An 11,082-nucleotide genomic window follows, 5' to 3' on the forward strand; every position below is an offset into this window, starting at 1 on the left:
TCTTTTTCCTCCTCATCTTCTGCTGCTGCTTCTTCTTCAAAAACGATTTCAAAGTTTGATGTCAAAAAATAATGGAAACCGAGAAGAACGAAGAAAGAAAACAAAGAAAAAAGCACGTAAATGAAGAAGAAGAACAGGAAGAGGAAGAAGAACGTGTAGCAAGAAGAAGAAGAAGGAGAAAGAGAAGGCAAGAAACGTACCTTGAATAATGTTTCTTCGTTTTTTTCTGGTGATTTTGATGAAGGAGAAAGAGAAAACGAAAAGAGAAGAAGAAATTTCAATAAAAAAAAAGAGAAAGGAAGAGAAGAAAAAGAAGAAGAGGAAGTACGGAGAAGAAGAAGAAGAAAAAGAGACACACAAAAAAACGTGAAACGGTGTATTTATAAATGACTTGTATGACTTGTATAAAAAATCACTTGTATGTGGAGAATTACTCTTATCTTTATTACATCTAATCAAATTTTGCTTCTTATAACTTTAAACATGCCATATTTCAAGTTTGGATTGGTTATTGGACCTCAGCTACCATAGTCACCAAACTAATGAGACCACTAGAGACGATATCGTTTAAAGAATCATTAAAAATTAATGCAAAATAAATCAAATTAAATTAATTAAGTAGTTAATTTACTAATCCATTTAAATAAGTGTGGAAAATAGGAAAAGTTTAGGGGGCCAGCAATTTTAATGAATTTTGGCCAGCATGTAACCAGCAGAAAAAAGTGAACCATTGATGAAATCTCACATCAATCTCACACCATCAAATCATCATTGATGGTTAGTTGATAGCTAACAATCACAACAATTACTAGCTCCCTAGTATTACTCTTGGAAAATATTCTATAACAGAAAATTCGCCTAATTTTATTAATGTCTCACAAATAAAAAAACTAAACTTGAGGTATTGAGGCGAGTATTCTCGAGGTTAAGTCTTAACACATGACATGACATACATTTGTCCTTGAATTAACGAGTGTGACAGCGATGGTGGCATTAGTAAACTATGCACACATACACAACTGACACTACTATTTCCCACAAAAATGGTGCAACAAAGAAGCAGTTGACAAAGCTCATCATCCTTCTCCATCCAGCTGCCTCGCGCGGCACCCTGTTCTCCACACAGTTCAACGTGTCACTCTCCAATACCCACTCCATGCACGTCGCCACGTGTCACAAAAATCCCATATCTCACCACCATCACGCCATGCATGCCTCACAAAAAACAAATCACAAAAACAAATAACTAATTCACTCATCCACCCACTCACTCACTCTCGAGATCTGAAATTAATAACAGAAAATAATGGTGAAGCTAGCATCGGCAAGGGACTTCCGTACGTACGGGCCGGGCCTCACCAGAAACCGTTACGAGTACATCAACGCGGGGCTTTACCTGTTTTCCACCGTGGTCCTGAGTTGTGGTTTCGCATCTCAGTTTTCTTCCGAGGCTTCTTCGGGGCTCGTGGTTTTCCTCATTGCATTGGGCCTCATGTTAATCGTAAACTTTCATGACCTTATGGCGCATCTTGTTCCCATTGATTTCCGCTTTCAGTTGATGGCCTTTGATCCTCAGCTCGCCTTCGTCGAATTCGCTGTTCCCCTCTTCAACATGCTCGGAACGCTTCTTACTTTTCTTGCCGTTTTCTTCATTTTTCTTCAGGTACTATTGCACTCAAATTATCTTAATTTACATTTCTTAATTGTAGTTCGAATAGCTAGGTAACATTAGATATAATAAATTTGTAATTGTAAATGTAACATCTATAAAATCAGACTTTAAGTAGTTAAATAAGGTAATTTTAGGTTACAATAAGGCTACGTATATATAAAAAATTCAAATCAGCTCTGATTGTGTAGCATGTGTTTTTTTTTTTTCCCCTTTAATATTTGTAATATGTGGAGGGAAATGCAGGAAGAGAAAGGACATGGTTACTTCAAATTGGAAAAGCATGCTCTGAACATGTTGGTTGCTGGTCCTGTACTATGGGTGGTGGGATCGATTCACAATTCATGTCAAATCTACGAGAGAGCAGATGGTCATGTTCAAATCTTGCAGCAATGTGTGTATATCCCCTTCTTGATGGGGAGTATGTTGTTCATGATTAGTTCCTGCCTCAATTATATTGAGCAATCTAGAGTGATCCACCATGGCCTCGGCTTACTTGTAAGTATAGCCTTCAAGTGGTGACTAATTAAGTATAAAAAATGCTATTTGTACACTAAAATCAATCACGGGATATTTTTATATTGATATACGAATTGATATATGTGTAGTTTAATTTATTCTTGACGTGTATTTTACACTAGTAGTGGCTGATTTTAGTGGACACCTAGCATAATTGATTAAGTATTCAGCAATCAATTACGTCATAGCTTTGTTTAATTGCAATATTAGTTTTGAAAGAAGCTTTTAATTTACTCTCATGTTTTACATATAGTATGTTACTATTATAGGAATATTATGATTTATATATAATATGATTGACAATTGGTATGAGTGTATATCTATCTTATGAAAACTCTCTTGATTTAGGAGAATTTGTTGTGTAGTTATGATACTTAAACCGATCTTAGTTGAATGACATTTACAATTAATTGTAGGTCTAAAATTGAAATATAACTCAATAGGTCAAATACTTTTTTTGTTTTAGTGATATGATTTCTAGTTAATGTCCTAATAGCACAATAAATTTAAAAGGAAAATATATTTGTTATTAGATTATTATACTACAAATCACACTTCCATGCATACACATGCGACAAGGAAACCTATCTAAGTATCTAGCTACTTGATGAGAAAGATTTTGGCATAATGTTGAACTGGTAGATCATCTTATCTAATTTGATAGGAATGAACTGCTAAATTGGAAAATGAATCATGTACTAACTAATCCGAGTCAATTATTAATGTTGATACTGTGGCAGGGTAGGGATTGGATCTGGTTAGGAATCTCGGGTACCATATTTTTCTTCATTGGTGGATTGATAAATGTGGTGAAAGTGTTCAAGATGCAACAAATGAATGGTATGAGGCTGGAGAAGCTGCGAGGTGGAGCACAAGAGCAACTAATAAGAGCGAGAGAAGGACATGTTCCCCTGCTTTCAGAACATCATCAAATAAGAATAAGACATAATCCACCACCTGAAGAAACCAAAGTTTCAAAGCCTCTTCCTACTCCTTATAAGGATGTCCTTCTCGGTCAAACTAGATCATGATTATTATATTGATGATGCTTATTTAATTTCTTAATGCCTAATTATAATCGTGAGTTCATCCCCTTCTCTTTTGTGCTCCTCTCTGTTTTTCCTCCTTGGGGAGCTAGCCGCCTCTTACATCAAATTCTGCGTAGGTTTCATAATTTATTGTTTTTGGCCATCAATGTTTAAAAATATGGGATAAAGTACGTTGTTAGATTACTAGAGTAAGAAAATATATATATATATATATCCTCTATCATTTTTCTTCTTGAGGTTATATTGTAACAGATATTGGATGTTAATTAAAACTGATGGACTTTTGGTCTGCCTATAGTAGTTAGGACCGGATAAGATAAAAATACGGATATATAGTGTTCTAAATTGGAAATATGTACCTGATAGCATGTCCTAGAACACGAATTTTCTTTCTTTGCTGGTAATATTTATGTCTTGTCTCAATTACTAAAAGGCGATATTGGGTTATAATCTTGTACCAAAAATTTTATAATCTATGAATGTAATGTTATCCATTAGGAAGTTTTATGATCCATAATGACCAATGCTTATAGCATAAATTGGTTTTCCATACTCCTAGAGGAAGATAAAAGCATTTGTATTCGCCATCCGTACATACGTATGTGAAATAGCTGGCTACTGTATTTGTTGACGAATAAAAGTTCATCTTAGCATACAGTGATTACTCAATTCAAGCATGCAAATATTTTGCTTCCAGAATTGACTTCAAGTTATTCAGTTAGATACAATTGCAAGCGAAGAAAACAGAATTTGAAGGCATTATGTAGTTGCCATTTGAGTAAAAACTCAGCAAAGACCAGTGAATCAGCTTTTCCCAGCCTTGAGATTGAGATAGAACGCAGAATACAAGAGCTAGAGAGGAATACGAAAAATGCTTGAGTTGAGAAATAACTACATAAACATGGTGTATTTTTGTCTTTTTTTTTTTTTACAACTTTTCTTATTTCTGGATGATGGAAACATTGATTTGCTTTCTTATGGGATTTTTTTATTTTAAATAAAAAAATTCATATTTTCCAATTTGAGTGATAGTAGAAGAAATTATGTTTTTATACATTACATTTCAATGATGTACACAGTCTAACAGCTTGAGTTATCTGTGAAATTAAAGAACAATGTAAAGAGTGAGCAAAACTAAAAATATAGTTCTTGAAAATAGTAGAAATTGTGCAGTGTAGCGCTTGATTCATATTTCGTTCTCTTTCTCAATTTCACTAGCAGTGGTTGTGAAATTAAGGGAGAGAATCACAAATTTTGTTGACTCTCTAGCACTTCTCTAGTAATAATAATTTTTTTCTCATGTTATACTAATTTACTATTTTAAAATTTTATTTTTTAATTTAAATTTTATTATATCTAAAATTTTTTTGATAAATTATTTTAATTTGATTTAAATAATAATAATTATATTTTTATGTTATAAATCGATCTAAATTATATTATAAATATTTTGAGAGGATTAAACATTTTGTACATACTTACGTTATGTTATTTCTTCTTACTTTTGTTACTTCAATGTTATTTTCATTTTGTTAGTTTATAGACTAATTCTTCTTATAATTCTATGTACTATCATTTTCTATTAAATTAGTTTATATTTATATGCATAAAATTTGGAATTATATGGTTCATATAATTATTTTAATCTTTTTTATGTCTATCTAAATATAATACATAAAGAATAATTCTCAGTGTTTTTATTCTATTATTTCTGGTGAGTTTGAAAAACTCTTATTTAATTTTGATGATGAACAAACATTATTAAATCGTTTAATTACAAAATTATTAATTTGATCTTAATTTATATTTGCCTAATTAATAATTTTGTTGTGCAGATTTTATATTGGGCCGAAAAATAAATTTCTGGTTTAAGCCCAATAATCAGCCTTGCTACATGTTTCTCATACCATGAGGCTGAATTATTAAATGGGCCAGAATAAATATTGTTGTTGCAAGCCCAAACAAATGCTTTCTTATGTGTTCTATGCTTGATCTGAAATCAATTTCATCAGGAAAGCAAATGTTAACCAAATGGGCCAGTTTTAATCTCAATGTTACAAGCCCAAATTCTATTAGTGATAAATGGTTCCAATCTTGGTCCGAAACCAAGGAAAAATGAAAGCAAAGTGCTTCCAACGGAACCAAGCCTTTAACCATGTGATGGATTTCAAAATCTATTACATTGTTAATTAATGCATGGGGAACATGAGAGAGAAAAATTCAGCTGAATTGATTGATGGCTATTATGACAAACACGCCACTCTAAGCTAGGGAAGTAAAAGCAAGCTATTCTCAATTAATTTGTTTAACCACTTTGTATTGCTTTTCTTCAGATTCTTTTCATTCTCTCTCATCTCTTTCTTCTTCTTCTTCGGTCTTTGTCCAGTAAACCATGGACGCCGTGCTCATCAACAAAGAAAAAGAAGAAGTTGCATGCATCAAGACCATCAAGTTAATGATGGCAGAAAAAAGTAAAGTATGTAGTGGCTGAGATTTTCACCAAATGTGGTTAGATTTGGTGAGGTAATCTCGAGCTCTTTATGCTCAGAAAAGGAAGATGAAGATTCGGCCAGCTTGAAGGAGATTCTTGAAGCATGGCTTATCTTTGATTCTGCTCAACCACCACAGGGAGTAGCTAGAGTGGCGAAGTGATGGTTGAAGGCAGAGATTGAAGCAGATGAAGTCATCATCATCATGAAGCATCAAGGGCCAGAAATCCATCTTGGAGAGGAAGCCAAGGATGGAGAGCTCAGATTGATGAAGGGTGATGATCAAGAAAGGACTAGAGGTAATTGCATGTTGGGTTTTACATGGTTATCTCTTCTCTCTCTAAGTGGCCGAACCGGTTCTGTTTGTATGAAAAAGCCATAGAGCGGAAAAAGGCAGAGAGTGCAAAATTAAAAGAAAAAGCCATAGATGTCTTAGAGTTCCTTTGTTCATCTATGTTGTGTTTCATGATTCTGTGGGAATCCCCTTGTAAGTTGGGTTAGCACTTTACAAGTTGTAATCAGATTGATTATAGTGAAATTCCATCATGTTTGTGATGGAGACTGGATGTAGGCTGCACTGCACTTAGCAGCCGAACCAGGATATATCTGGGTGCAATCTTCTTCTCTTTCTACTCCATTTTTGTTTTCTACTACACAGGAGCAAAAACCAGAATTATCTCGTGCCAAGTGACGAGACAAAAAGAAAAGTCTCGTGGCAAGGGATGAGACAAAACAAAGTTGCTCGTGTCCAGTAACGAGCAAAAATAGAAAAGTATTCTCTGAAGGTCAGCAAGTGTTAGCATCGTAAAAAGGGGGCTAAGATTCAACCCCTCATTCTCTTAGCCACTGAAACCATCAATTGGTATCAGAGCTTGGTCTCAAAGAGATCAAACTTTGCAGCTTGGAGTAAAGATCCTCATGGCAGAAAACAGTGGCGCAAATGTGGTGTCTTACAATCTGGCTGAAGGTCAATCAAGCAACAGACCTCCCCTTTTCAATGGGAAAAATTATACCTATTGGAAGGAGAGGATGAAGATATTTGTACAAGCAGTAGATTACAGACTATGGAAGATCATCCTAGAAGGTCCTCAATTCCCATCTACCACAAGTGCTGAAGGAGTAGTCACTCTTAAACCAGAAGCAAGCTGGACCGAGGAAGATAGGAAGAATGTGGAGTTAAATGCCAAGGCAATAAATCTGCTCAACTGTGCTATCAGCTTTGAGGAGTACCGACGAGTATCACGATGCACAACGGCAAAGGAAATCTGGGACAAGTTGCAAATCACTCATGAAGGAACCATCATTGTAAAGAAGACTCGGACAGACATGTTGAACAAGGAATATGAAATGTTTGCAATGAAGGAAGGAGAGTCCATTGATGAACTGTTTGAACGGTTCAATTCCATCATTGTTGGCTTAGATGCTCTGGGAATTACACATTCTGAATCTGTGCTAGTGAGAAGAGTATTGAGATGTCTCACAAAAGAGTGGGAAACAAAATCTTTAATTATTTCTGAGAGCAATAGCTTAGATTTCATGACACTTGATGATTTGAGAGGAAATCTTCTAGCCTTTGAAAACACCTATTTGAAAAAAGATTCAAAAAAGAAAGGAATTGCTTTTTCTTCTATGACTAACCCTCTGGATGATGAATCCAGTGATAATTCTTCTGAAAATGAGTTTGTGTTGTTTGCAAAAAAATTCAGGAAAATGGTGAAGCTCAAAGGCAAAGGCAGCAGCTCAAGGAAGATGAAGAAAGACCTTAGCAAAGTAACTTGTTACAATTGCAAGGAAATGGGTCATTTCAAATCTGATTGTCCCAAGTTGAAAAAGGAGGAGAAGCCGAAAAGAGTGAAGAAGAAGGGACTGATGGCCACATGGGAAGATTTGGAAAATGACTCAGATGATGATGATGAAGAGTCTGAGACTAAATCACAGCCTTGTCTCATGGCAAATGAAGTAGATCAGGTATCATTTCAAAACTCTGACACTGAAGACCTTCATCTTATGATAGACCACCTTTCTGAAAAAATAAGATATTTTCTGTTGGAAAATCAAGAACTTGAACAACAAAACACCATTCTTAAAGCTGAAAACAGTTTTCTTAAAGATAAAGTAAGAGAGGCCGAAACTGCTTGTGATCTTGTTGAAGAAAATAAGCAGTTAAGAGCCCAAATCAAGAGCTGTAAAAGTGACTATTCTATTCTTGCATATGTTGACTGTTTTAAGCAAAATGAAGAGTTGCTTAAAGAGGTTAAAAGACTTAAGGAAGACTTAGCCAAGTTCACCCAAAGTTCTGAAAATTTGAATCAAATCTTGACTAGTCAAAAACCTCTTTATGATAAAGCTGGGTTGGGATTTTATAAATCTGAAAAATCACATTTTGAAAACATTGCTTCATCTTCAAATGATACAAAGCATCAAGACCCAACTTACTTTAACAAAACAGCAACTCCAAGGTTTTGTAGGCTATGCAATCGAAGTGGTCATTTTCCAGTTCAATGTTTCTTTGGTGAAAGAATGATAGGTGATAAAGTTTACAAGGTTGTTTTTTATTACAATGATTTGGGACATAAGAGATGGTTTAACGTGAAAGGATCCAAGAAAATTTGGATACCTAAAGTCACTTGAGTTTATTTTGTAGGTCTGCCTAGCATCCAAGAAAAAGGAAAATATGTGGTACATGGATAGCGGATGCTCTAGGCATATGACCGGAAAGACAACCTTCTTCATAAAGCTTGATGAATATGATGGAGGGCTTGTCACTTTTGGAGATGATGCAAAAGGAAAAATAGTGGCTGTTGGGAAAGTTGGTAAAAACTTTTCATCTTGTATAAATGATGTGCTTCTTGTAAATGGTTTAAAACATAACTTACTTAGTGTTAGTCAATTGTGTGATTTGGGTTTTGAAGTTATTTTTAAGAAGCTTGTTTGCTTAGTTGTTTGTGAGAAAACTGGGGATGTTTTATTTGAAGCTAAAAGATGCAATAATGTGTATGGATTAACTCTTGAGGATTTAAAGGAACAAAATGTAACATGCTTTACATCTTTTGAATCTGAAAAATGGCTTTGGCATAGAAAGTTGGGACATGCTAGCATGTACCAAATTTCTAAGCTAGTTAAAAAGAATTTGGTTAGAGGAATTCCAAACATCAAGTTTGATAAGGATCTTACTTGTGATGCATGTCAATTGGGCAAGCAAGTAAAATCATCTTTTAAATCAAAAGATGGAATCTCAACCAAAAGGCCATTAGAAATGTTGCATATTGATCTTTTTGGTCCTACTCGAACTCAAAGTTTAGGAGGTAAACACTATGGTCTTGTAGTGGTAGATGATTACTCTAGATTTGGTTGGGTACTTTTTCTTGCTCATAAGAATGATGCCTTTCATGCCTTCTCCACTCTTTGCAAGAAAATTCAAAATGAAAAGGATTTAAAAATTGCCCATTTGAGAAGTGATCACGGAAGAGAATTTGAAAATCAAGACTTTGAAAAATTCTGTGATGACTTAGGGATTTCTCATAATTTTTCATGCCCTAGAACAACCCAGCAAAATGGGGTGGTTGAAAGAAGGAACCGAAGCCTTCAAGAAATGACTAGGGAGGAATCGAAGCCTTCAAGAGATGACTAGGGCTATGCTATGTGAGAATGATATTCCTAAATTTTTGTGGGCTGAAGCTGTGAACACAGCATGTTATATTTTGAATAGAACAATTATTAGAAAAGGGTTAAAGAAAACCCCTTATGAGCTATGGAAAGGAACCCCTCCAAATCTTAAGTACTTTCATGTTTTTGGATGCAAATGTTTTGTGCTTAATAATAAAGAAAATCTTGGAAAGTTTGATCCAAAATCCTATGAAGGAATGTTTGTTGGATATTCCACCACAAGCAAGGCTTATAGAGTTTATCTCAAGGAGTATAGGACAATAAAGGAATCCATACATGTTACCTTTTGTGATTCTAACTTAATTTCCAGTACTGTAATAGATAATGATTCAGATGGAGAAGGAGCTGGAACAAGCAAAGAAAATTCAAAATCTGTCCAGAATGAAGAATCTGCCAGTCCAGTTCTGTCTCGTCAGATTAGAGGAGAAACTTCCGTTTTGTCTCCTGAGCAGGAACGAGAAACTGAAACAGTGAGACCACCAGAAGTTCATTAAAGCCCTACACCTGTCCGAAAGCCTAGAGAATGGAAGTCTATGAAGGGTTATCCTCATGACTTCATCATTGGTGATCCCTCCCAAGGAGTAACAACAAGATCATCCACCAAAAAGCAAACCGAACCTAGCAATCTTGCTCTCTTGTCACAAATAGAGCCCAACAATGTCAAACAAGCTCTTGAAGATCCATCATGGGTCAAGGCCATGCAAGAAGAGCTTGCTCAATTTGACAAGAATGAGGTTTGGACATTAGTACCGCATCCGGATGGTAAGAAGGTAACGGGTACTAAATGGGTATTTAAAAATAAACTTGGTGAGGATGGACAAGTTGTTCGTAACAAGGCTAGATTAGTGGCCCAAGGTTACGATCAAGAAGAGGGAATTGATTTTGATGAGTCTTTTGCTCCGGTAGCTAGAATGGAAGCAATTAGGTTGCTTCTTGCCTATGCTGCTGACGAACAGATTTTTGACGGTTTAGAATTTCACAAATGAATTCTCGTTGAAAGTATAGTTTCTAAATCAACAATAATCCTCTCATACAAAAGATTGTTTGTCACAAGTAACAAACCCCTAATTTTATAAACCGAAGTATTCAAACCTCGGGTCGTTCTCCATAGGAATTACAATAAAGTGTCTTGTTATTGGTTATGAGTTATTTTGGGGTTTTGGATAAGAAACATGAAAGATAAATGGCAAGAAAGTAAACTAATGGCTAAAAAGGTCTTGGCAAGGGTTGGTGGTCAAGGATCTCTATCCTAATCACTAACCACAATATGAGAATTGGCAAGGATTAATCTCATTAAATCATCCTCTAACTAGTAGTAAAGGAAAGTCAAATGAGCTATATCAATCCTAGTCCATAAGTCCTAACTCTCCACTAATTCAATTAGTGAGAACTAGAGTCAATGGCTCCCAATCATCAATCACTTGGACATTAGTAACTCAAGAGGTCCTAAGTTACCTTTCCAAGCCAAGAGTATAAAATCCTACTCTAAAATCCAACCAAGCATTTCATCAAACACTTGGAAGGCATAAAAGGAAAACATAGTAAATCAACAACAAGAACAAAATCTAACAACAATTATTGAAAGGAATTAACAACACAAATCAAAAAGAACACAATTATTATGATTTACCTTGAATTGAATTGAAAGAGAAAGGAAGGAACAAAAGTAGATCTACAACAAAGTATAAGA

The 11,082-nt window shown here is 35.0% G+C and overlaps 1 protein-coding gene across 1 annotated transcript; it reads left to right on the plus strand.

The window, feature by feature from the left end:
- Nucleotides 1-1,056: 1,056 nt before the first annotated feature.
- Nucleotides 1,057-3,352, plus strand: LOC107460606 (uncharacterized). The gene is made up of 3 exons (XM_016078986.3): nucleotides 1,057-1,663; nucleotides 1,916-2,167; nucleotides 2,929-3,352. The coding sequence occupies exons 1-3, from the start codon at nucleotides 1,307-1,309 to the stop codon at nucleotides 3,217-3,219; spliced, it is 900 nt and encodes a 299-aa protein (XP_015934472.1). The 5' UTR covers nucleotides 1,057-1,306; the 3' UTR covers nucleotides 3,220-3,352.
- Nucleotides 3,353-11,082: the final 7,730 nt, after the last annotated feature.

The sequence above is a fragment of the Arachis duranensis genome, chromosome 8, assembly GCF_000817695.3.
Source record: "Arachis duranensis cultivar V14167 chromosome 8, aradu.V14167.gnm2.J7QH, whole genome shotgun sequence".
Lineage (NCBI taxonomy): Eukaryota > Viridiplantae > Streptophyta > Magnoliopsida > Fabales > Fabaceae > Arachis > Arachis duranensis.

Bases quoted from the DNA above. Each gene is read 5' to 3' on its own strand.
- LOC107460606 (XM_016078986.3), top strand. From the start codon at position 1,307: ATGGTGAAGCTAGCATCGGCAAGGGACTTCCGTACGTACGGGCCGGGC. The intron at 1,664-1,915 runs GTACTATTGCAC...AGGGAAATGCAG, and splicing joins TTTTCTTCATTTTTCTTCAG to GAAGAGAAAGGACATGGTTA. The intron at 2,168-2,928 runs GTAAGTATAGCC...ATACTGTGGCAG, and splicing joins ACCATGGCCTCGGCTTACTT to GGTAGGGATTGGATCTGGTT.